The sequence below is a fragment of the Chlorella variabilis genome (assembly GCF_000147415.1).
Source record: "Chlorella variabilis unplaced genomic scaffold CHLNCscaffold_24, whole genome shotgun sequence".
Lineage (NCBI taxonomy): Eukaryota > Viridiplantae > Chlorophyta > Trebouxiophyceae > Chlorellales > Chlorellaceae > Chlorella > Chlorella variabilis.
The window spans coordinates 541334-565546 of record NW_005435064.1 but is presented as its reverse complement, the minus strand read 5'-3'; the positions used below and the strand labels follow the sequence as shown (position 1 = coordinate 565546).

The following is a 24213-nucleotide window of genomic DNA, read 5'->3' as shown; positions in this document are numbered from 1 at the left end:
CAATCCGCGGGCGCGCCCGTAGCGCCGCGCACCGCGGTGGCGATCGTCCATGAGCCACGTCCTCGGGCGCTGAAACGATGCAGGGGAAACGCGTCGACACAAGCGACAAACATCAAGTCCCTATGTGGACATGTCAACTCGCAGCCGGCATTGCAACGAGGTGAGCCCCGCTCGAACACCCTTCAACCGCTCGAGTACCCTTCACTCGGTCTCCAACCCACCTCCGTTGCGTGCTTTCGGAGCCTCTTTGTGGATTAGTTCCCTAAGGATAATGGTCGGCTGCACCGCTGCCACGCTCAGCTGCGTGTCCAAGTTTTGAGTCTGTCTGTCGCTTGCCTTTGCTCTGGTTTCCAATGAATTTGCGTGGCAACGTTTGTGCGGCGACCGATGGCCACGGTTGCACCTGCGGCGCATTGCAGCACGCTGCTGGCAGCATGCGTTTTGCTGGTCGTCGGGGACAATTGCTCCAGTTTAACAGCCCGTTTTGCTGTTCTCGTCCCTTTGTTTCCTCTCCTCTTCTTGCTGTTGGTGCTGTGCTCCCATCATCGTTGCATGTTTCTGTGCACTCGTGCGGTGCAGGCCCACCATGGCCAGGCCACATCCCAATGGAATATCCAAGCCTTGCCACATTTCGCAAAATGCAGGTAGCTAGTGATTCTTGCGCCATTGATGCCGCTTGAATCCCACCTCTTGAGTGGAGCACTGGTGGTGGGAATGTGTGGGGTGGGTGCTCTGACTGGTACTCTCTCTCATCGTAATGCAGGCCGACCCCAGCCTGCCTGATCGGAACGGGCACTTGCTGGCAGAATTTGAGGCAGCGCCCTGGTTACTACCTTCGGGCACGAAGGCTCTAAAGTATGCAGGTGTGCACGACCTGGACAATCTTCTGCAGCTGCGGGCTACGCCCTTTGGAAAGTACCCGAAAACCATCACGCTGCTTACGTTCAACACAAAGTTTGCAATCATGGCCCAGAACTGCAGTGAGTGGGATCATTCAGGTTTTAGCACTGCTGTGGCACCTGAACACTGCTATGTATTGGCTGCCACCAATGGCTGGCAGCCAATACATTTGCCACCCTTTGCGTGAGATTGCGCAGCCTACAGCCAGTATGTTGCTGCAGTCTATTCCATGGTCAAGTTTGGCGGCGTTCGCAACTACATCGTGGCCACATGGGATAGTGAGGACTTGGCAGCCTGTGCCGACCTCAACTTGCCCTGTGCTGACGTGACCAAATTCTTGGCAGAGCCCTTGGATAAAGGCAAAAACGCAGGCTCGATAGGCACACACGATTATTTGGTGGGCTTGCATGGTGCTGTAGGATGGCCATTACCCTGAAAAGCTTCTAACCTGCGCAAGCGCTCACGCAGGAGCTTGATTGTTATTATCACCTACGGTATGCAGCATTTGCTGCAGGTTGTATGCTGGCTGAGGCCTGCACTTCTGGCATATTTGCTGCAACAGGGTTATGTCGTGTTTTCCACAGGTGCGTTTTCTTAACTTGGGGCTGCGTTTTCTTAACTTGGGGCTAACTGTCACACCTTCCCTGGTTTGGACGTGCAGACAGTGACATAGTTTATCTGCTGAAGCCTGCCTGGGATAGTTACATTAAATATATTGAGGGTGCAAAGGCGGATGCTGCATTCCAAGTCGAGGGTCCAGGTCAGATTGTGTGATCTTCAACCTACAACGGTTTTCTGCCCCCCTGACGGTTTTGGTCATCAACTGGGCATGTGCCCCCTGCAGTGAATGGCGGCAATTATGTGATGTTTCCAACTCCGGCAGGCATCCGGTTTTCCCACAAATGGGGCGGCTTTGCAAGCGCGTTTTATCACCGAGGAAAACCAGGCGGACCAGAAGGAAATCCGTCAGGTTGACCCCCCTCTTGGGAGAATGTGCACCACACCTGAGAAGTGCCAACACCGTCGGGCAAAGGGGGGCCAGGGGGATTGCAAAAAACCTAAATGCCTCGGCCGGGCGCTGGACATGTCGCCTTCATGGAAACAGCGAATCCAATGCAGTAAGCAAACCAAGATGCCCTCAACACAACCATGTTGATTCGGGCATATCTGCCCCATTTTTTTAATAACGGGGACATACCTTGTGCATTAGCACAGGAAAACATGCCACTCGTTGATCCTTGCGATTGGTCCGGTGGGTTGGCATTCACTGCACCAGGGCCATGCACATTCATTGCGCGGGCCATTCACTTTGCACACTTTTACGTGCATGGACTATTACATTTGACTTTGTTGCAGTCATGTACCTGCACCCGATCTGTATGGGTCACGAGCACAAGGTGGCATTCTTTCTGCGCCAGGGGTTGTGGTTTGTCGATGACAAAAGTGAGTTGATGGTTTGCTGCTGCATGAGTTATTCTCACCAACACGACTTATAACAAACACTTGCTTTCCATATACCCAATGCTCGGCTTCCAGCCTGCGGCCCGCGCAATGGATCGACTACCCAAGTTCCTGCATGTCATCCCTTGCAATGGCGTGTCCCTTCCACCGAGCTGATGTTGTACTCGTGTCCCACATACAATCTGGCGTTGATACATCATCGGCAGCTCATTGCATAAGCATTAAGGTGTATAGATTATAAATTTGCATACAGCATTTGATGTATTGCATTGAATGGCAGAAAGAGGGATCAGTAAGGTGGAGCATCTACTTAGCGAGGAGTCGAGGCCAGCCTTCTGGCCCGCCCGAAGGCAGGAGTAGGTAGGGCTCTGCACGCGCGCACATAGCTGGCGAATCGCTGGCGAACGGACCATCCGCCAATTGCTTTTAGCTCTCAGCAAGGTGTGCTCCTGACCGGCGGGCCGAAAACGCTCCGCACCAGCCAGCAGTCGCCCATGATGTGCGCACTAATGATTATCATTGGACCATGCGCAGCTCCGACACACACACACACACACACAGCGCCCCCGCCCCGGCGCGCCCGCCTCCTCGGACGCGCCCGCTGCTCCTGGTGATTGGTCGCTCCGGTGGATATGCATTGGACTGGACTGGTGATGTTTCTGCTGTGCGGCATAGTTCAGCAAGCTGCGGCAACACACACAGTCGGCGCTCGTCCTGGCAAGTGCCATCCTGAGTGCACCAAGTTCGGGTGAGGGTGGAGCCAAATGTGGCCAGCGTCGCCTGCATCGCCCTGCGCGGCGCCACCTCTTCTCATGAGTGTGTAACACAGCCATGCACGGCGATGTGATTCCTCGGCAGGAACTGTGGAGACCATGGGAAGTGCACGTAAGCCTGTGCAGAGTTGGCGTTGGCTGCCTTCATCCGATCCTGTGGAGGCATGAGATTCGATTTCTATCTGTCAAGTCGCCAGTGGTGGCATGGGCTTGCTTTGTTGGTTTGCAGGTGTCCATTTGGCCGCATTGGGGAGGGTTGCGAAATCGACTTTCTTCGTCCTTGCCGAATGGGCCCAGACCGCCCAGGTATGCCACTAACTGTCATGCGTCTATCCTTGCCCAAAGCCGCTGGTGCCCAGCGGTTTGCCCCCATTCCTCTTGTGTGCTACTGTGCAGCTTACTGCGGCCTGCCATCGCAAAGTTGTGAGTGCATTCGACGATGTAGAGAGTATTTTTGCGCGAATACAACCAAAGGAGTGGAATGCCCAGGTACACACAGGACATTTGTTGGTGAGGACCACCCGTGCTACGCGCGCGTCGCCATTGACCCCGACGAACAGGCAAGTGGCCTGCTACTCCTACTCGCAGCCTGAGCAGACGCCAGTTTGTGATGTTGCTGATTTGATCGTTGCTGTTGATTTCTGTGGCCTGTGCAGTACTCCCTGTTCCCCGAAGAGGACGAGGGAATCGCCAACTATTATTCCAGCTGGTTGCCAGACAGCGCGCAGGAGGTGGACCGCAGGCAAGTGGTTGGAAGGACGAGGGAGTGTTTGTTGCAGTCGATGGTGCCTTGGTTCCCCTTCCTTCTTGCCATACCACATCTACGTGGCTGGCTCATCTTATCGCATATTCTCATCCCTGTTTTACTACAGTGTGGCACAGATGACCCATTCAAATAAGGATGGACGTTTTGTTGGCGTCTCCAACTGCCCTGACCGCTGCAACATGCATGGCCAGTGCGTGTACTGGACGACCGCAACACCTAGACGCTACCACTGCGAATGCTACCGTGGATACCACGTGCGCCCTCCGTGCTTGCTAGCTGCCCCGATGTTTTTGTTCCCCAACATTTCAAATGCTTGCTGCAGGGTGCGAGCTGCGAAAAGATAGACGATAGACGCTGTTTGCTCAAGTGCAATGGTGAGCGCGGCTCTTTGAACAGATTACCTTCAGATTGTGTGCTATCAACAGCATTACGGCTTCATGCAGGGCATGGAACATGCGAGGATGACTTTTGCAAGTGTGAGTTGCCCTATTTCGGCCTTGGCTGCTCCAGAAACAGAGTCTACCCTGTCAACAACACCAGGCCAAGCCTCGTCAACTTTAAGATATACATGCAAGTTTGGGTGGCAGGGCCGGGATGGCAGCTGCCAGCACAAGCTGCAAGTCTCTAATTGTCTGTGCTGAATTCCGTGCCTCTAGGTATGATCTTGATGTTCGGGTGGCCTATAGCGCTGTTCCCCATGTTTGGATCGATGCTCCGGACGACCCCAACACAATTTACTCGGCATATTATCATGTGACATGGATGCACGCTTTGGCCTGGTTGTCAAAGTTTTGGCCAGCAACCAACTGCATAACATTTGGCTCCAACTGCAGTTTATGGAGCAGTTTCTGCTGAGTTCAGCACGCACAGAAGACCCGTCTGAGGCCAACCTGTTCTACATGCCACTCCTGCGTAGCCACTATGGAGGCACGTCTGACCTCCTTTTCTACTTACCCCTTGGCTGGCCGCGGAAATGTTGTCACCCATATGCAATTCGTGGTGATGTATGTATGCATGCAGGCAATGAAGTCACGGGTGACCCAGGTCCCATTGTTAATCACGTAGTTGATTATATCAGACAAAATTGGCCCTACTGGAATCGCACAGGCGGACGTGATCATTTTTTCGTGAGGAAACACAGCCACACTGTTTGGCTGCTGTTTCGGAGGTTGAAGAAATCATATCATCTGTATGCAAACATGCCATAGGCATACTTGTCCTGTTCCCTGCCATGCAGTTCATGCCCATAGATCGCGGTGCCTGCAATTTGCAGGGCGCTGCGGCAGAGGCAATCAAGTTGACTCATTTTGGCATGCTGACCCCAGCGTCGTGTGCGTCAATTGCTGACAGTTTTGAGCTTGGTTTTTGCTGGGATGCGGATCCAGATCCTCATGCCAGGTCATGCCAGCTTGAGGGCCTACATCAACACAGAACTCTTTCCCATATGGTACAGATTCGTGGCACTGTCACTATCCGTTGCGTGATGTGGTGGTGCCGCCGTTTGAAAGCCGTACCAGGGAGTGGATGAACACATCGCTGCAGCTCGGCGTGGATGATGTCATTTGCGCGAAGAAGACGTAAGTACGACTTGACATTTACACTTCACCATTTCACGTTCTTGTCGCCCCGCTGCGATGAATCAAAATTGCTGTGCGACATCCCGGCATATCTCCTCCCTTGCAGCATGCTTTTCTTTGCTGGTGATGTGCGGCAAGGGCACCCTGGGTACAGGTGAGCATCTCTACACTGTGTTGAAGGCCAAAAGCACATAAAAGTGTCCACCAATTGATCACTGCACCTTTTGATTGTGCCTGTAACTGGCATTTGGTTTAGTGTTTTCTGTGGTGCTGCAGTGGAAACGCACGTCAAACTTTGAGCAATTTGACCAAGGAGTGGAAAGACGCAAACTTCGCGGTTGGTGCACGGAGTCCTTGAATTGCCAAAAGCACTTGTTGCGGGATGCTTTGCCCTGCATACCGATGTTTCAGCATCCCAGCTTTGTGGTGCTCGGTGCTGCAGCTGCGGATTGATATGCATTCATCCACAAGTGTTGGCAAAGCTGTGCTCCTCGTGTTAGTGCAGTCAGTGGAGGGTCAGACAGAAGAGTATGAACAACGATTGCGTGAGGCGAAGTTCTGTTTTGCACCTTATGGTGTCGGCTGGGGCATTCGACTGCTCCAGTGTATCCTCACTGGGTCCGTGCCTGTCATTGTCCAAGTAAGGTCATTGTTGTGAGGAGCGCCTTCATGCCGTGTTCCTCCACCTGCATCATCTGTCTTCTACAGGAGAATGTGTTGCAATACGCTGAAGACTTCCTGCCATATGAGGAATTCAGCATCCGGCTGAACAATGCTGACCTGCCCAGCCTGCCTGAGATCCTGCGTGGCATCACGGGCACGCAGTACAGACGACTGGTTAAGAGCCTGCTGCGCTATCGCCACGCTTTTCTCTGGGACACATCAGTGGGTGGGCGGGCATTTGATTACACAATTGCTGCTCTGCGTCGTCGTTGGCTGAATCTTCAGGCTTTGTATACACATTCTTGAATGAACACAATGGACTTGTATTGCAGTTTTGTTTTGTTTTGTATTTGCTATTTGTTAGTTGAAAAGTCCCCCCAGCAGCGACTGACAGATAGAGAGGGGAGAGAGAGAGAGAGACCCAGCTCGCCAATACTCTCGAATCACGGTTCAAGAGCCAACCATGCCAGGCAGTGAATTACACACTGTTGCAGTCAATTTGGCCAGAGTGCCGGAGAGAAAGCTTCCATTCCTCCATGTATTGTGGTCAGTTTGTTGCACAAGTGCCGGATGCTCATGCATCTTGGCCGCCCATTCTTCCCAAATATGCATGAAAAGTGCAGACGTCAGTGTGACCTGAAAATGCGTCTTCTCCAGCCACTGCAGAGTGTCTGGAGCCGCAGTTGGGACGGGACATTCCTGGATCGCTCGCCTCCCAGCCCTGATGTGGCTGCCGCTGGAGGCAGAAGGCGAGGAGGAGGCGGCTGAGCTGTCAGCGCCCTTGTTCACTGTGGACAATGCATCCTTTGGGAGCAATGAGCACATTAGGTGTTCAACGTGACTTGCGTGGCGAGTTACCAGCACCCCCGCAAAGCGCGACGGGCAACAGACACAGAGCACCAGCACAACGCAGGAGAAGCTGGGGGTCGGTTTCTGTGATCCGTGATTTACTTCCACGACCCTCACGTCGCCAGCTCGGTGCACAGCTGGCCAGCTGTTGGCTGTAACTTTGTGTTGACCGTCCTTGCCTGCCCTGCTTTCCCTCCACTCGTCTGTCTCGCACCGCAGGGAGCTGTTCACAGATTAGAACCTGAACGACACAGATGAGAAGATGGGAGGAGCTGGAGGACGCACTGATTCGAGGGGCAGGCTTTAGCCTGTTCTAACAGGAAGCCATGTGCTTTCTCGGCAAGCCAACCAAGAGCGGCAAGAACAACAAGAAAACAAATGCCGGATACATGAAGAACAGTTTATCGTTGCAAATGCCAAATCCCTGTCCGCAAATGATTGCAGAGCTTATGCAGTTTGGCTGCCACATCCCAGTCAGGCGCAAATCGAACATACTCTGCAACATACTGGCAAAGACCGAAACGAAAGCCCTGCAGGAACACGAATCTAAGAGATCTCATGAGGCAGAGCAACATGTGAGACTGCGTTGGCCTTGTTCAGCTGCCAAGGTATTTCCCACTCACCAGTTCACACATGTTGCGAAATGCACATGTCCCAGTAAGCAACCACTCCAAATAATGGTTGGGCTTGGGCCTGCAGCATGGAATCATCACAGAAAATAAACTAATTGAAGGTCAAGGCACCAACAGGAAAAAATAATATGTGAAGTGCAACCCCACCCATGCATGTGCACGATTCGCGCAGACTTGCGGAATGGGTGGTAAATCATGGCGTTAAAGTTCTGCACCCAAGTAAGCAGGACGGAGCCAGTGTCGGGGGGACTGGGGGGAGGCAAACAGAACGTCATGCAAGAGCCTCGCCTTGCTGATGGGCTTGCCCCGGATTACTTTCTCGTAGAACTGGTTGAAGGCACCCTGGTCAACAGCGCCATAACCTGTAAGTGTTTGCATGTTGCACAATCAAAATGCATGACAGCTTTACAGCACGGGGACATATTTGCCTGACAGCTCTATGTTTGTGCCCACCCTCATAGTATAATCCATTCTTTTGTGCAAAGATCCAGTCAATGAAGGCCTGGTTGGTCTTACGCATGTAGCCCATGTTCATCAGCATGATTCCGGCATTGTAGGGAAAATTGTCGTCCATCTCATAGCTGCATTCGGTTCATGTATAACGGACTCAACAGGCAATATTACGCTCCTGGCATTCGCGCAGCTCACCCCATGCCCAGTGCTGATGGCAGTGGCGTGCCCCAGTCAATCAGCTTCATCTGCTGGCGGAAGAACACATCACAGTCTGCAGCAGAGGCCAGGACGGAGCACTGTGAGGCAGAGAGCGTTGTTACAGGAGCATGCCACATTCACACGAGCAGCTGCACCGGCTAACTGCTGCGCCCTGCCCCCCTGCCCCCACAAGCTGCGCACCCGTGAACAGCGCATAGTTGTACTGGTCAAACTGGCGCAGGATGGGGATGTCGATGCGTTGGTAGGTGCCCACGAGCGCGCCGTCACTCTTGTACAAGTGAGACCTTGTCTGCAGTAGCATGGTGCAGGTCAAATGAAAAAGAACCCTAGTTTCTTTAAGAGGATGCTGGTGTGGTTTCACCTTGATGTTGAACTCCCGGTTGCGTGCACCCTCCTGTGCCAAGGCATCCTTCCAAGCTGGCGTGTGCTGCAGTTGTCAGCGTTGCACAGCCAGTGATGGCAAGAAGTGCAGCATTATGATGCAATGTGGGCTGTCCGCAAAGGGCCCCACAAGCACCGACCTGGATGATGGTGACTCCTTTGCTGAGGAACCATTGGTACATCTCCGCCGACGTGCTGCCGCTGTACATGCAGTACGGCTTCATGCGGGCCACCTCGATGCCAGAGGTCACGGCCGCCTTCACCATGTAATCGTATTCGGTGCCCGCCGACCAATCGTTGTACGTGAACACCCAGGGCATCCTGTGGTGTGGTGTGGGACAGTCCAGCGTCGGCAGTTTGTCAGGCAGCAATGTGGCTGGCGAAAGGTGCCTGCAATTGCGATGCCTGCTGAGCATTGGGCTCGCACGACTCACTGGTACAGCGGCATGAAGGCCTCCAGCGGGATGTTGCCGCCATTGTAATAAGTGGCAAACCGCCCCGCATGCCAACGCTCCATGATGAGCAGCGCGCTGAACACAGATACGCTGTTGCCCACAAACTGCTGGCAGCCGAGAGACAGATAGTAATCGACCTGGAGGCCCAAAGCGTAAGCAAAGCAAATAACAAATGCAACACAACAATCGATCCAAACTACACAATCGATCTAAAGCAACCGCCTACCAGAGCTGCCTCTTCCCGTGTCGACACAGGGAGCTCCCGAATGTCATGCTGCAGCACCACTGGGTACCTGGGAAAATGGAAGGACAGGCAGCACAGGAACATGCCTGAATACAGGAACACTTCCGCACATGAGACTATATATGGTAGCCCTCTCCAACTAGCCTGTGGCGTTTCAGGCTCTTGAGCGCTCGCCCGACAAGGCTGCCATTAGCTTGGTTCCAATTCATCACCAGAAGTAAAGGGTTCTGCAACGGCAGTTGAACACGGAAAGAGTGTAGCTGCAATGAGAGCACATGTGCGTGACAGGATGAACAACCACAGACATTTAAGGACAATGTCTGTGTCTTTCATGATGGAACTACTATATACAAACTGCGAACCTTGGTGTCAACTCGATGCAGTTCAAGGTGTTCCCCGATCGCGTCCGTATTGTTCATGCAGTTATCCCGGAGTACGCCTGCGGTAGGTGGGGGATCTGATTCGTACAGCCCCAGACAAACAATTGAAACGCCAACTGTTGCTCACCATCATCTGCACTTTCCCAGCGAGTGCAGTAAGCAATCCAGTCGTCCTCTGCCCTCAGATGCAGGACATTGTAGGCGTTGAATGCAGTTGAGCCTTGATGCAAATGGTCCTCTGCCCTGCATCAGCAGCAGGCTACCCAACTTGGCATGCCACAACTGCTCTCTAACGCTCTCGATGGAGCAGCAGGACGTACTGCTGACGTGTTTCTGGGGGGAAAGGCGCACATGTGAATGACGTCTAACAACCGATTCGATGGCTGCAAGGCATCCATGGCCGCGAATACCAGACCCTCGTGCGTAACCATCAAGTCGGCTGGCAATTGGAGTGCAGGGCAGTCAACCCTGCAATATGGCAAGCAGCGCACACGTGTGGGCATAACAACTTCCGGAATATTTGTGGTGAAACACAAGCTAGGGCCACACCTCAAATGAGCATGGACTCACCTGAGGTGCTGTGTGGAGGCATGGGTGATGCGAAGCAGGGCCATGAAATCATAATCCATGCTCAGGTGCAAGGAAGCCGTACCGGCTGGTTGCTCCACTGCCGTGGGCACACCCAGGGATTGCATGCGTTCACGAAACTGCTCCAGATTGTACATCTCGCTGCATAGCAAAAGAATCAGTTCGCAACTTCATTGTCGGTGGTAGAGAGCGCCAGCTGAAATGCACAAAAATCGGCAGCCCCTTACCCACCTGAACGGTATTCTCCTAGCATCGGTTCGTTGTCTGCCGTTTAGTAGCAGGCGTGGCAGCACCATGGTTCGGTTGAGCTCCATGGCAAGCACAACACCTGCATTCGAACATGCAGGTGGTTAAGGTGTGTCAAAACACAGAGGACTGCACCTCCACAACCCTGTACGCTCAGTTGTGGGTGCCTCACCTGACACCAGGGCAATACGCTGCAGGGCAAACCCGCCGCACACATCAAAGGACAACGTCCTGATGTGGGGTGGGCCAACTCTGGTGCCAGTAGGCAGCGCGCTCTTATCCAAAACCCCCGCCCGTCCCTGGTGCGCCTGCATGGGCCGCATCCTTTGGGTACGCAAGTGGCCCAGATGCAGAGCTACGATGGCCAGGGCCAACACCAGCGACAACAGCAGCCAGCGCCAGCTCGCAGCAGCTGAGCCGCGGCGACGATGGCGTGGTTCAGCTGCTCCTGGATTCGGCGCATCGGCGGCCGCCTCCCCCCGCTTTCTATGCAGTTGCTGCATGGCGAAAGAGTCACGTCGATGGCAGGCCGAGGGGCATGTGTGGACACATTGGCCGACGATGATAAATATATGATACCATCAAGGCAAGAGTGCACGCCGCGCCAGCACTCGGTACTTCATTGTACCGGCACGAGCTGTCTGCACTGCGGCCGGGCAGCCTCCTAAAATGCTTCACTCGCCTCGCAAGGACTCGCCGCAGCACGACCTGAGCAGACGTGAGGGTTTGTGCGCCGAGTGCACGGCCCAGGGCATCAAATCGGCGGCGGCGGTGGGCCACCTGGCATGTCTCGAGGCCCTCCTGAAGAGCGGCAGTAATGTAGAAGCGGCAGCCAACAGCCAAAGCAACAGTCCCTTGTTGTCAGCGATTCTTCGGCATGATCCTAACTTCGATCAAAAGGGCAGCCGGGCAGCATCTCCACTCCATGAAGCAGCGCACGGGGGCCACGCGGCATGCGTGCACGCTCTTCTGCAAGCGGGAGCAAACGTAGCAGAAGTTGGTCCAAATGGCGCCCAAGCTCTACATTGTGCGGCTTTGTCTGGCCAAGTGGTGTGCGTATTGGCTCTTCTGAAGGCTGGCGCTGATATTGAAGCACCAGACCAAGATAACGATACACCTTTGACATGGGCAACTCACGCTGGGCACTCGGCGTGTGTCGAGGTTTTGGTGCAGGCGGGCGCCAACATCGAGGCGGCACGCACTCCATGCGGCCAGCGAGCACTGCATGTGGCGGCAGGCCTTGGCCACACGGCATGCGTCGAGGTGCTGCTGCGGGCCGGCGTCAACATTGAGGCGGCACGCGAAGACGGTGATCGACCCCTGATGTGCGCAGCCATGTACGGCCACACGGCATGTGTGGAGACTCTGCTGCGGGCCGGCGCCAACATTGATGCACCAGAGAAGGGCGGCATGCGAGCCCTGCACTGGGCAGCATCGACTGGCCACCAGGAGTGCGTTGAGGCTCTGCTGCGGGCCGGCGCCAACATTGAAGCGGCACGCGATGATGGTGCCCGACCCCTGCATTGTGCGGCAATGGAAGGCCACCTGACGTGCGTGGAAGCTTTGCTGCGAGTGGGCGCCAACCCACATTCCGTGAACAATCATGGAACCCGCCCTGTGGATTGTGCATCCAATAAAAGCTGTTTCCTAGCATTGCAAAGGGCAGGAGCCACCGGGCGCAGCAGACATGACATCCAAACTGTGCAGCACAGCGGGTTAACAGAAAAAGTGGTGAGTGGGAAGGCACCACTTGCTCCCCAAAATCATACATTCCAGCATAACTCTTGCTGGAAGGCTTCTTTTTTTTTTGTAGGGCGAGGCAACGATACTTGGAAGCATACCCAGCCTATGCAGGTTCATGTGATTTTTGTACCTGTCCATGCTTCATGGAACGCGCTCTCTGTTTGAGCAGCCCTCGTGCATGCCCAATTGAATTTCTTGTTTTTTGCTTCCCATCTAACATCCATTATGCACCACCTCTTATCTTGTGAGGTGCCTCTTATCTTGTGAGGAAGCTCCAAAACAAAGGCAGAAGTGCTGACATACTCTCACCAGCACAAATAAAATGTATTGTGATATGCATTGTCTATTGTCAGACACAGTGAACAGGCTCAAGGTCTCGCACAGGTGATCGTTGTTGCACTCATTTCAAAGCTCTGCTTGTTGCGCACCATTTGGTCCATCTGCTGCAGCACCAGCAGGCCTGGCTGTCCAACTATTTTCTTCTGGGTAGTCAGCTAACATGTTGGTGAGGGTTGGCAGCTTAAAAAGATCCATGGAAGGACCGCCTGACGTGTCAATGCCGTCGCTGCTGTCAGTACTTGCCAGTCCAGGATTGCTGGGCTGCTCGGTGGCAGGCGTAGCAGGAGAGTTACCGATCAGCATGATCCACGACCCCAGTCGCATGGGCAGGCTTGCTAGTTGCAACCTGCAGGGGCATCGTTTGATGCTTGAGCCCATTAATATAATAACGCCTGTAAAATGCGTTGGTACATGCTGCATAGTCCGTGCCTGCGACCGTTCAGCTCATGCTTACTTCACGGGTTTCTCCATTTTGTAATGCATGAAGTGCAGAAGGTTCAAAAAGTTCAAAACTAAAAGCTGCGAGTTGTGTTTGACACACTTGTCATAATACTAATACTGCATCAGTATGGGCCCAACTTGCGTATGGCATCGAAGCAATTTCACAAAACTCACCGCCACGGACAACAAGGCCACGACTCCTGCCGCCTGTACCAGGCCCGTCGGTAGCCTTCCTTTTCGGGAAACAAACCGAGACATTGATCTGTCGCGCCGACGTGACACGCTCCCAAGCGTCGCGACGCCCGGGTGGCGTTCCCGCGAATTAAAAAAGCAATCGTGCGTCCGCTGGCGAAGTACAGCTGTACATTCGACTTGCGCGTGGGCGTGGTTATTTGATGCATTTGAACGGGGACAGCTTCAGAGCTCGCGATTGGGCAAACAAACGAACGGCAGTCGTGGAATCTGCTTTAAACTGTTGTGGTGTTCAACCATTCTTGCATGAACTGGTGAAAAGCCGGTGATGCCTCAGATCGGGCTGCTGTGATGAGTGCCAGGTGCCGGCGCCAGCGCAAGATGCGGCGCACCAACCGCCCTCCCCGGCCACCCGCCAGCCAGCAGGGCGGCTGGCTGGCGTCAGACCAATCCTGGGCTTGTGCCTCCCAGTCCCCCTTCAGATGATAGTCACGTTATGATTGGTTGCTTCTCGCTACAGGTTGGGCCGCTGTAGCTTGGCAGGCACATTTTCAGATAGGGCGCACCTCAAGGTGAGGGACGGCTAGCACTGGCATAGTCAATGTGTGGTACATTGAAGACTCGTGTGCCAGGCCGCTATGAGAGGCCCTGCGACCCCTGCCTCCTGCAGTTTCGGTCGGGGCTCCTGGCTGCGGCCTGCGGCGTCATGCTACTAATTATGTGGGGGAGGCACCAACAAATCAGGCCGACAGCATCCCACCGCATTCGCACCACACAGGCCCGCCACGGCAATGTAGTACTGACCCCAGCACACGATTCTTGCACTATGGAGTTTGAAGTCTGCAACGGCTTCACCAACCAGCGCATTGCTCTGCTGACAGGTAGCATATGCAGGTGGCAGCTGAGTTCTGCTGCGGCCTTGCATGCGCCGCACCATCGCCTCAAGAATGCACATCACACTTTGGCGCTACAGGGCTGGTGCTTGCGGCAGAGGCTGATCGTGCTGTTGTGTTGCCAGACTTTCTCCTGAATGGAATACAGCCAGATGGCATCGAGATGGTTACGGCCAACCAAGCTGACACCGTGCCATTTGGGTCGGTTGCTTGTGGCTTTGCTATATGCCGCACCCATGGCATTGCAACATGCTGCCGCGATGCCTGAACCAACGGCACCCTTGCGCATTTCTGCAGGTCGTGGTTTGATGAGCGGGAGTTTGCAGCAGCGGTTGCTCCCCATGGGGTCAAGGTCGTGGCGGGGAAAGCGCCTGGTGCCATACGCATTCCGATCAAGGCATACGATAGCCAGTCACGACCCACCGCTCTTGTGACCTACCTGCGCAAGCAGCGCTCACACCAGCACATCAAGTGTGTTGGAGCCTCCATCTGCCGCTCGTATGCCCTGTCCGCTTCGCATGCTTGCCACCAGATCGGCAGTCTTTGCTCAAATCACAGCGTCAAAGTCACCCTGCACTGCACTGCTGCCTGCAGGATTGCGTGCCCAGCATTCCGGTTACCGGCAGCTCTGATGAAGCAGCATCAAGAGCTCCTGCAGGCGGCAGCAGAGGGCCTGCTCCCATCAGAGCGCTTCCGCTCTTTGATTGCGGCCAGGCGGCAGCAAATCGAGTCCAAATCAGGAGCAGCGGTGTACAACTTGATCCACCTCCGAGTTGAGAAAGATTGGTTTGCGCTTTGCAAGTGGTGGCAGAAGCCGGAAGTGGGGCGGGACAACTGCATGAATAACACCGACACTGTTGGCAAGCAGCTGCAGCTGCACGGCTTCCAGACACAGGTTTGAGCATTCTCCAACAGCCTGCCACTGTTGCGGCCTTTATTTCAGTCAGTGCAGGACACATGGGATATCCCCTTCACCCTGACCACAAGTGTGGGGCTGTTGCATGCAGGTCCCTGTAGTCGTGGTTACCTCCTTCCCTGATGCTGTGCCTGAAGCGCTTGAGACCGCTTTGGAGTCCATCAAGTCTAGCAAGTACAGTGTGGTGCTGGGCAATGAGCTTGTGAATCTCGGCGAGGAGCTGACGAGAGAAGAAAGCGCGCTGGTGCGCAGGACGGGATGTATGCATTTGCATCTCTTGGCTTGGCTGCTTGTACAGAGTTTGCCCCTACTCCATGCATACCTCCCTCTTTCTTTGGAACCAGGTGGATTACTACCTCGGGCTGGAGGCTGAGAAGTTCACCGGCAACTCGGTGTCCACCTTCACAGCCTTCATCATCTTGGAACGCCAGTGGCTGGGCAGGTACGTGTGGCAGCCGTGCATCGTGATCGCTGCTGTTCTCGAGCCCTTTTTTCATGCTACTCAAGTTGCTCCCTCCAACGGGCCCTGTGTGTGTGCAGGTATTCTACGCATTACAACGGCGGTGCCATTCCTTTGAGCCTGTTCTTTCCATTTTTTGACAAACTCTGAAAGGGCGCCTCCCACCCGCCGCTTGTCATCCCTGCCTCAGCCGAAGTCGCTCCCTTCCCATCTCCTTCAATCTTGCTCCTTCAATCTTGTCAATTTTGCCCGGCAGGGTGAGGTTAAGCAGTTGCACTGTCGCCTGTACCTGTCTGGCACAGGAAGACAGGAATCAAGGTGTGGTGTGCTGTGCGCAACACGGGATGTCCAGCCATCCAGCACGGAGTGTGGAGGGTCTGACTATTCTCCATAAGGCACGACCAATGAATGGACGGGAGGACGAAGATGAATAGGGGCAAAACTCCGCTACCTTTAAAAGCAGACCAGCTGACCAGCACCCTTCATGTCCACCCATCCCCCGTCACCGCATCAGGGCTTAGCCTGGCCCCCGTCCAACCAGGCCCGCAGCTCGTGCGCTGGATGGGCTTTGGCAAGAGAGCGAGGTGGATTTTGATTGCCCCACGCCCCTCTTGCACATACCTTCCAAACCTAAAAACCATCACAACCACTGCTTACGCCGTGTGATTTCAAACCGTTACAGTGGGCATTACTGGAGTGATTGCTCTTCTCAGGTGCTGGACGAATGGCACAAGGCTCCTCAGCAGGGTTGCTGCACTGCACCCCGCAGATCCTTGTGTGTTGCAAGCAGCAAAGACCAGGCCAGCAAGAAAAACCTAGCTCAGTGGTACAGCAGCGTTGTGCTCCCAGGCCTGCTGGTGGCAGGTAGGAGGGAGGCTGATACTTTTTCACACCATCTGCTGCCCGGGCCAAAGGCACGACAGGGGGATGGTGAGGCCCTGCAGCAGAGGGAAGAGAGCAAAGGGCTCATTTCACAGGATTGGAAAAGTAGCACATGCGTTGTCAGCCGCCTGGTGCGATGATCAAATGCCGGTCCGCAAAGCGTTCAAAGCCAGGAAATGCCAGGACGGCTGCACATGGAACACAGGTTGAAGAGAGAAATTGTCTGCCACACTAGAGCAAGCAGCGCGGCAGGCAGCTTGCCTGCACATCCACGGAGGTGGGCACCATGCAGTGGCCGATGTTGGCGCCGACGTTGTTGCTGAAAGGCGAGGCCAGGTGGTCGGTCAGGTTGGCGAGCGGGCCCTTGCCGGTTGCCTGCGCCTGGATGGTGAAGGCCACAAAGGCGACCATGGCGAGGCGGCCATTCTTGATCTCCTTGGTCTGCACCTCCTTGAAGTTGCCCTTGCTGAAGCCCAAGGGGTCGAAGGGGCCGCCGGGGTAGCCCATCTCGGGGTTGGGCACCTTGAGGTTGGGGTTGAAGGGGTCGGCGTTCACCGAGTCCTTCTTGCGGATGTCCTGCCACCGGCGCACCTCCACAAAGTGCATGAGCAGGAACTCCCAAGCAAGGATGCCGCCTGCAGGGTTTCAGTGCGGGAAACGACTGGGGCTACGCAGGGCAAGGAGTGCGTTATGTGGCTGAGGAGCTCATCTGCTATTCCACGAGCCAGCCTTGCCACAGAGCCGTGCGCTGCACTCACCCATGTTGACCTTGTTGCCGTCAAAGGAAGGCAGGTTCTCGGGCATGCCGGCGCTGTACCACCACTGCTCGGGGTTGATGATCTCCTGGCCCAGGATGCCGGCCACACCCAGCATCGCCCAGCGCGCGTTCTGCAGCTCCGCCTGACGGTACCAGCTGCAGCAAGCAGGTGACAGTGGGGTCGATGCAGAACTCTTGGAAGACCACGATACACATAGCTTTGCTTACGTCAGGCGCTCCGGGTTGGCGCCCAGGCCCATGGGGTCAAAGCCATAGTCGCCAGCAAGGTTGCCATCCAGGTACTTGGGGGAAGCAACGCCAGGGGCCCACAGCGAGCGCTCAGCGCGCACCACCTGCGGCATAGCAAGGGCGTTAGAAAGCCACCACAGGCCCCTCGGGAAGATAATGGCAGCACTGTGGCGGTGATCTGACGAGAGGCCAAGCTGTGTGGATACATATCCACTACCACCAAGCAGTCTCCGCCCGAGCGCAACCCGTTGTTGAGCAGTTCAGCAGGCTCACCACGTTGCCCGCGCGGGCGCTGCTGCGGCTGGTGCTCTTGGCCACCTGCGCCCACGAGCAAATCTGTTCATTACTAACCATGCCCCAGCTGTAAGCCTGCCGTTCGAACCTATAGGCCTCCCGAGCGCAAAGGCTGAACCCATAGCAGAGGAGGGTAGGTGGAGTGCCCCGCCCCTCTGCGCTGCTGCAAATGTCCCAGCATCCGCGCATTCTCGCCCTAGCTGCGCGCCGCTGGACAAGAAGCGCTGCCTCACCACGCGGGTGCCGGCCAGAGCCGTCTTGGCGCTCAGGGCCTGCATGTTTCTATTCAGCTGCAGGTAGAACTCGCACAGCCGCGTGGAATGGCGGATGGGCCGGCCTGGGCCTGGGATTGGATGCCAGCTGAAATGCGTGCTTCGCTTGGAGATGGGTTTCCGATTCGTTGCTTTCCTCGCGTGCAAGGCTGAATAATTGGTGGACGCATTGGAATAACAATCAGTTCTTAGTGGTAGGGAATCCATAGAAACAATGACAGGGTGAATCGGGCAGCAAACAGAGGGCGGGGAGCCTAGTTTCTCATGCTTGGAAGGAAACAATCCTAACTGCCGAGGTTCCGATTGCAGCCATCGGCCCCGCAATGGTCAAGGAGCGTGTCAACGGGGCGGTTGGAGCCATGGGCAAGAGGGGCGGTTCTGTCCTAGCTGGGAGAGGGTAGGACAGCATGCCGACAGGGCCATGCCGCCGCCAGCCCCCGGGCCCCATCCCAGCTTTCCCATCCTACCTACCTTTCCCAGCCGCCGCCGCCGCCCCCCGGCGGAGGGTAGGAAAGGTAGGCAGGATGGGAAAGATAGGACGGGACTCCCTGCGCCAGAACCCCGACATGGCCCCCATCCCAGCAGAACCCCGACAGGGCCCCCATCCCATCTTACCTACCTTTCCCAGCTGCCGCCGCCGCCAGCCCCGGGGGGCCCATCCCAGCTTTCCCATCCTACCTACCTTTCCCAGCTGCCGCCGCCGCCAGCCCCCGGGACCCCATCCCAGCTTTCCCATCCTACCTACCTTTCCCAGTTGCCGCCGTCGTTAGCCCCCAGGCCCCATCCTACCTTTCCCATCCTACCTACCTTTCCCAGCTACTGCCTCCGCCGACCCCCCGGCGGCGGGTAGGAAAGGTAGGCAGGATGGGAAGGATAGGACAGGGCTCCCTGCGGAGCGCCGCTCCCTGGGCTGGGACAGCTAGGAAGCCTGGGAGGCGCAGGCGGGAAGGCTCAGCTAGGATGAGGCCGGACATGGAGGAGGGGGGCCAGCATCCAAGCTAGGGAGCTGGGAACCAAATTTCATGCCTAGCTAGGACTGTCCCAGCTTTCCCAGCTCGGATTTCACAGCACAAAAAATGTGTCCTAGCTAGGAAGGTAGGAAATCCGACCGCCTCTTGCCCATTCCTGGGCGGTTGGTGTGGGTACGAGGCGCAAATGGAAATCCCAGCACAGCAACCACCAAAGGCAACAAAACATGCCTGCGGAATTGCAACTTCGTGGGTAAGTAGAGAATTTCCGCAGTTGCATGGGCATGCTTTTCGCTGCCTTGCGCCTGCGTCAAATGCTGTCCTCTGCTCCGCTACATGAGGCATGTGCGATGCCATCAAGGGCTTTTGCCATTGCCCTGCGGGGTGGACTCTTTCCCGTTCCCATCGGTGTTATTCACCACCACCTCTACCCCGTGGACTATTCGCCGATATCTTGCTCGGCGGTGCGCTTGTCTATGCTGAGTGGACGGGCGACGACTGCAGCATGAGAACGAAAGTAAGACCGGAGAGCGTCTGGCATCATGCTCTTGCTTCCTGCTCCATGTCCGGCTTTTTGCAGGCCAGAGCCCCTAGCCCCGTTCTATCGACCTTGCAGCGGCCATGCAGCCAGCGGATGCGGCGGCACGGCTTTGAGCCGTACAACGAGCCTTGCGAGACACCTGTGGAAGCATTCTGCCCTAACCAGTGCAACGGTGGGTGGGGCCATGTTGCTGTGCTAACCCACTGGCAAGCGAGCTCTGTCAGCACCCTCCGCTGACTTGCCTGCTCGTGGCGCCATGCATGCAGGCCATGGCGAGTGCCAAATGGGTTTCTGCAAGTGCCACGAGGGCTGGTGTGGTCAGGACTGTGCATATTGGACAACGGGCACGCCTTGGTCGCCAGGCAAGTAAGCAGGCACATCGGGCGACAGTAGGTTCACTGTAGCCTGCGCCGCATTGTGCCCTCGCTCCCACCATACCCCTGCTGGGACACTTGCATGCGCCCACCACCGTCTCCTCCTTTGGCCGGCTGCAAGCGACAGCAGCTGTTCCCCCACCTCGCCCACCCACACCCCCCTTTGCACATCTCAGCTCCCGCCACCTGCTCTGCCACCTCTGCAGGCATGCAAGAGAAGGAGCGGCCGTGGCTCAAGCCATACGTGCACACGCCCGCAGCGCTCGACCCGGACCCAGGCGCAACCCGAAAGCGCCCGCTCATTTTGGTTTATGAGCTGCCGCCATTTTACAACTCAGTCATGATGCAGGTGAGACATGTCGGGGCGGGGCCGGCGCGAGTAACACATAATCACGCTTCACGCCCACTGTTCATGGCCAGCTGGCCCAGCCAGGCTGTCGGCTATGCTGCAGGCCCACCCTGCACCACCATTGTGTGGCTGTTGTAGTATCGTGTATCTCGCAAGGGCTGCGTGCACCGTTTCTTCGACGATGGCAACAACACAGTGTTCAACGATTACCGGCATTTGTACAACCCCGAGCCTGGTACGCAGGGTCAGATGTTGATGCGGTATCGGGACTGGCAACAGGGAGCCGGTTGGGGCTACTGTGGGCAGCCATGCATCGGCATGCACTTCGCTTGATTTTGCTCCTCGCGGCCACTGCCCTGCCCTCAGGCTTGCGCGAGATGCTGCTTCAGAGCGAGCACCGCACTCTGGACCCCGAAGAAGCCGACTTCTTTTACATACCTGTGAGTAGAAGGCGGTTGAATAAAAAAAGTTATGTGTCTTCCTTTCAACAGCAGGGCATGCCGGGGATCACCCTATCGGCGCCCTCGGGTCGCCGAGCCCCCACACAATGCAGCTGCGCTGCATATCACCACGGTGCCCTGGCCACAGGCGGCTGGGGCGACTGCGTCATGCAGCTAGGCTTGCCTCTCCTGCCCTGATGCAGGCTTACGTCAGCTGCTTCCTCTTTCCAGTCCTGAGTGAGGATGCCGCCTTCAGCAGCAAAGCCTGCCTGGCACTCCTCCCTGCCTTCTGTTGGTTGCTTATGCAGCCTGTTGAGCAGCCTGTTGAGCACCGATTTTTAACTCGAATCGGCTTGTTCTGGTGCTGGGAGCAATCCTTGCCTGTCAAGCATCCAACTTGCTTGCCTGCTGATTGCCTTGCTCCTGGCTTGCATACATTTCTGTTTGCCATCGCACTCCGCAGGCGCCACCGACTTCGCACTCCGCAGGCGCCACCGACTTCCCTTACTTCCACGGTGGGCCCGTGGCCTGGCGCACACACGCGGCAGCAAACATGTGCGTGTACTAACCTGGCGCGCAGGAGCCGGCCATCAGATTCATCTCTGTGTGTACCCGGCAGAGGATCCACTCCTGCCTGTCCCCCTTCCTCTCCTCTTACTAGCAGGTTCATAGAGGTGTTCGACTGGATCTGTGCCCATTATCCCTACTGGGACCCGCGACGGAGGCAGAGACCACATCGTGGTGGGTGGTGGTCGGACATAGGCTGGCTGGCTGGTTGGCTGGCTGGCTGGGCCTGTGGAAGGGTGCGAGCAGGCGAAATGGAGGGAAGTGGATGCAGATGCGCCTGCAACGCTGGCGCGAAGGTATGGGTGGCGCAGAGCCTGTTGCCAAGCATGGGCACCCCGCCATCCTCTGCTCCTTCTGGCAGCGCTCCTTCCATGACGAGGGCTCCTGCTGGGTGCCTGCTGTGCTGCGCCCCGCCATCATCCTCTCCCACTGGGGCCACACCGAGTTTCCGCACGCCAGCGGCATGGGGTGAGCGCGCTGAGGTGATGATATTCAAGGGGGCAGCGAGGATGACTCGCAGGAGGGCAACGGGCTGAATGCTTGTCAACCAGGTGCTTTGGGTGATGAGATACGTGGTGGGCAGCTCGACCTCCTGCTGCGCTAGGCTGCGATGGGCGTGGTGTTGGCGGCACATCCACCCCGGCGTTCTCCTCCCACCCCCTTGCAATTGTTGTGTCTCCAGCTACTGGCCAGACAACTACACGCATGACACGCGGCACCCGGTATGGCAGCCCGAGGGCCACATTCACAAGCTTGGAGACTACCCCTGCTACGATCCCAAGAAGGCAGGCCGCCGGCGCTAGCCGCCATGCCCTGTGTGCAGACTAACGGCGCCCAGCGAGGCATGCTTGCAACTGAGTCATTGCGGGGACTTCCTTCGTGGCGGGTGTTTGCGCTTCCATACCTTGCCTCTGGCAGTCGAGCTGTGCCTCCTGTCCCACCCACCCTGCCATGTATTCATACTCCTCGTTCTCATGCCTTTGCGCGCCAAATAAATTGCCCCAACGCAGGACCTGGTGCTGCCTGTCATGCACAGCGCGCAAAAATACCTGGCCAGCCCCATGCTGGGCGCTCCCACCCGTGAGCGCCGCATCCTGGCCTTCTTCAAGGGCCGCACCCAGCAGCATAACCCCAAGTTTTCAAGAGGCATCCGCCAGAAGCTGGAGAACCTAACGCGTGAGTATGTGCTCGTATTGTGGTGGGCTGCCGTTGAGCTAGTCAGGGTGGGTGAGCCTCGTGCGTTCGGTGGGTTAAGCCTTCGCGCAGCCTTCGCGCAGGGCTGCTGGGGTTTGCCCTCCCCTGCCCTCAGTCTCTGCCCTCAAACCTGCGGCTCCCCCCTCCAACTCTTGCTTCCACGGCATGCCGACGCCGCTGCCCCCGGTGCAGGCGAGCAGACTGGTGGGGCAAGCACAAGGTCCACATCGGGCAGGGGATGCCGGAGGGAGAGAGCGACTCTTACAGCGCCATGGTGGCGCAGTCCATCTTCTGCTTTGATCTCATGGGAGATGGCTTCTCCCCTCGCACGGACGATGCCATTATCCATGGGTGTGCCTGGCGCTGGTTGTCACTTGTGTGCAGTGACAGTGGTGTATGTGCGGGTGGGGCTCGGGGGTCGAGTGCGGGTGTATTGGAGGATCCCCCAGGCTTTGCGACAGGTCGTCCTCAAGTGTGGCAGGCGGCTTGCTGCTTTGCCCGATGCTTGCTCTCGCCGTGCATCAGCGGTTTTTTCAAGCTTGCTCTTGTTTTGTGCCCTCCCAATGCTGCATCCCTGTGCTGATTCAGGATGGCGTGGAGCCCACCTGGTCCAACCTGCTAGACATGAAGAGCTACATTGTGCTCCTGCAGAAGGACACGGAGCGCGTGCCGGAGATACTGAAGGCCATCAGCCAGGAGGACATAGCACGCATGCAGGCAAACCTGGCCAAAGTGTGGCGCCGGTGAGCAGGGCCGGCAGCACGGGGTTGCTTGCCGGGGCAGCAAAGGGGGCGGGCATTGGGCACTGTGGGTCGGAGCACTCGTGCTACATGCCACTTGCCGACGTTTGGGTGCATTGAGCTGTATCTAAGCTTTGATGGGCTACGACCGCTGCTTGAAGCATGCCTCCCACCCATCTACCGCAGGCATCTGTGGTCTGGCTTCCGGCCTTACACCAGCCAGGTCAGGCAGCTGCTGGCTGAGCGCAAGGAGGAGCACAAAGCTCCAGAGGAGGCCGGATTTCCTAGGAAGAGCCCTAAATCCGAGGTTCCGAGGCCCGCCTCTTCCTAGGAAGGAAACACCTCAGATTGTCAGAGCTAGGAGAAGGGTCAGATCCTAGCGGCGCCTCGTGGCGGCGGCGGCCAGCTGGCATCTTTCTCTGACTCTTCCGATCTTTCCGAGTTTTCCGATTTTCTGAGGGCCGCGAGGCCATCCGAGTTTTCCGAGTTTTCCGAGTTTTCTGTGGGCCGCCTGGCCATCCGAGTTTTCCGATCCTTCCGAGTTTTCCGATGGGAGGCAGGAGGCAGCAAAAAGCGTGTCCTCAACAATTTTCAGTGCGGTATCACTAGTGGGAGGTTGAATTAAGCAGCATTACACCCAAACATTGAGGAAAAGCAGCGCGCGCGCCGCGCGGCGGGAGCGGCTCCGCCAGCTCAGCGTTGCCGCCATTCAGTTTATACGTCTCCCTGATGTTCATTATCTTAGCTTTAGGTTGATTCAGAGTTTGGTGTAGGGGTTAGGGTTTTTAGGATGGCTGGGCCGCCCAGCCGCAGGCTGGCGGCGCGCGGCGGCGGCGGTGGCGGCGGCGGCGCCGCCGCCTTAGGTCTGGCAGCGGCAGGCGGTTTTTAGGGTCTCCCTGCTGTTCATTATCTTAGCTTTAGGTTGATTCAGAGTTTGGTGTAGGGGTTAGGGTTTATAGGATGGCTGGCCGCCCAGCCGCAGGCTGGCGGCGCGCGGCGGCGGCGGCGCCGCCGC

At 56.6% G+C, this 24213-nt stretch overlaps 5 protein-coding genes across 5 annotated transcripts; 3 read left to right on the top strand and 2 right to left on the bottom strand.

Moving 5' to 3' along the window:
• Positions 1–7822: 7822 nt before the first annotated feature.
• Positions 7823–10637, bottom strand: CHLNCDRAFT_54697 (hypothetical protein; the record flags this gene model as incomplete). Its single annotated transcript, XM_005844135.1, has 9 exons — positions 7823–7830; positions 8075–8202; positions 8270–8345; positions 8474–8582; positions 8655–8720; positions 8815–8995; positions 9109–9266; positions 9356–9422; positions 10573–10637. The coding sequence occupies 9 exons, from the start codon at positions 10635–10637 to the stop codon at positions 7823–7825; spliced, it is 858 nt and encodes a 285-aa protein (XP_005844197.1).
• An 865-nt stretch (positions 10638–11502) lies between these two features.
• Positions 11503–12156, top strand: CHLNCDRAFT_13829 (hypothetical protein; the record flags this gene model as incomplete). The annotated part of the gene is made up of 2 exons (XM_005844220.1): positions 11503–11748; positions 11950–12156. Coding segments are annotated over 2 exons (453 nt in total), but the record flags the coding sequence as incomplete, so codon positions are not given.
• Positions 12157–14128: 1972 nt separating this feature from the next.
• Positions 14129–15721, top strand: CHLNCDRAFT_139378 (hypothetical protein; the record flags this gene model as incomplete). Its single annotated transcript, XM_005844219.1, has 7 exons — positions 14129–14183; positions 14321–14396; positions 14493–14666; positions 14790–15090; positions 15203–15355; positions 15456–15553; positions 15652–15721. 7 exons carry the CDS (start codon positions 14129–14131, stop codon positions 15719–15721), a joined length of 927 nt encoding a protein of 308 aa, XP_005844281.1.
• A 509-nt stretch (positions 15722–16230) lies between these two features.
• CHLNCDRAFT_32710 (hypothetical protein) lies at positions 16231–18069 on the bottom strand. The gene is made up of 6 exons (XM_005844134.1): positions 17987–18069; positions 17733–17777; positions 17439–17563; positions 17212–17366; positions 16715–17088; positions 16231–16509 (listed from the first exon to the last, which is right to left on the bottom strand). The coding sequence occupies exons 1-6, from the start codon at positions 18029–18031 to the stop codon at positions 16459–16461; spliced, it is 795 nt and encodes a 264-aa protein (XP_005844196.1). The 5' UTR covers positions 18032–18069; the 3' UTR covers positions 16231–16458.
• A 1486-nt stretch (positions 18070–19555) lies between these two features.
• On the top strand, positions 19556–23932 carry CHLNCDRAFT_59023 (hypothetical protein; the record flags this gene model as incomplete). Its single annotated transcript, XM_005844218.1, has 12 exons — positions 19556–19706; positions 20115–20257; positions 20396–20492; positions 20624–20697; positions 21161–21252; positions 21362–21500; positions 21626–21732; positions 21947–21986; positions 22275–22462; positions 22651–22809; positions 23110–23201; positions 23385–23932. The coding sequence occupies 11 exons, from the start codon at positions 19556–19558 to the stop codon at positions 23138–23140; spliced, it is 1221 nt and encodes a 406-aa protein (XP_005844280.1). The 3' UTR covers positions 23141–23201; positions 23385–23932.
• Positions 23933–24213: the final 281 nt, after the last annotated feature.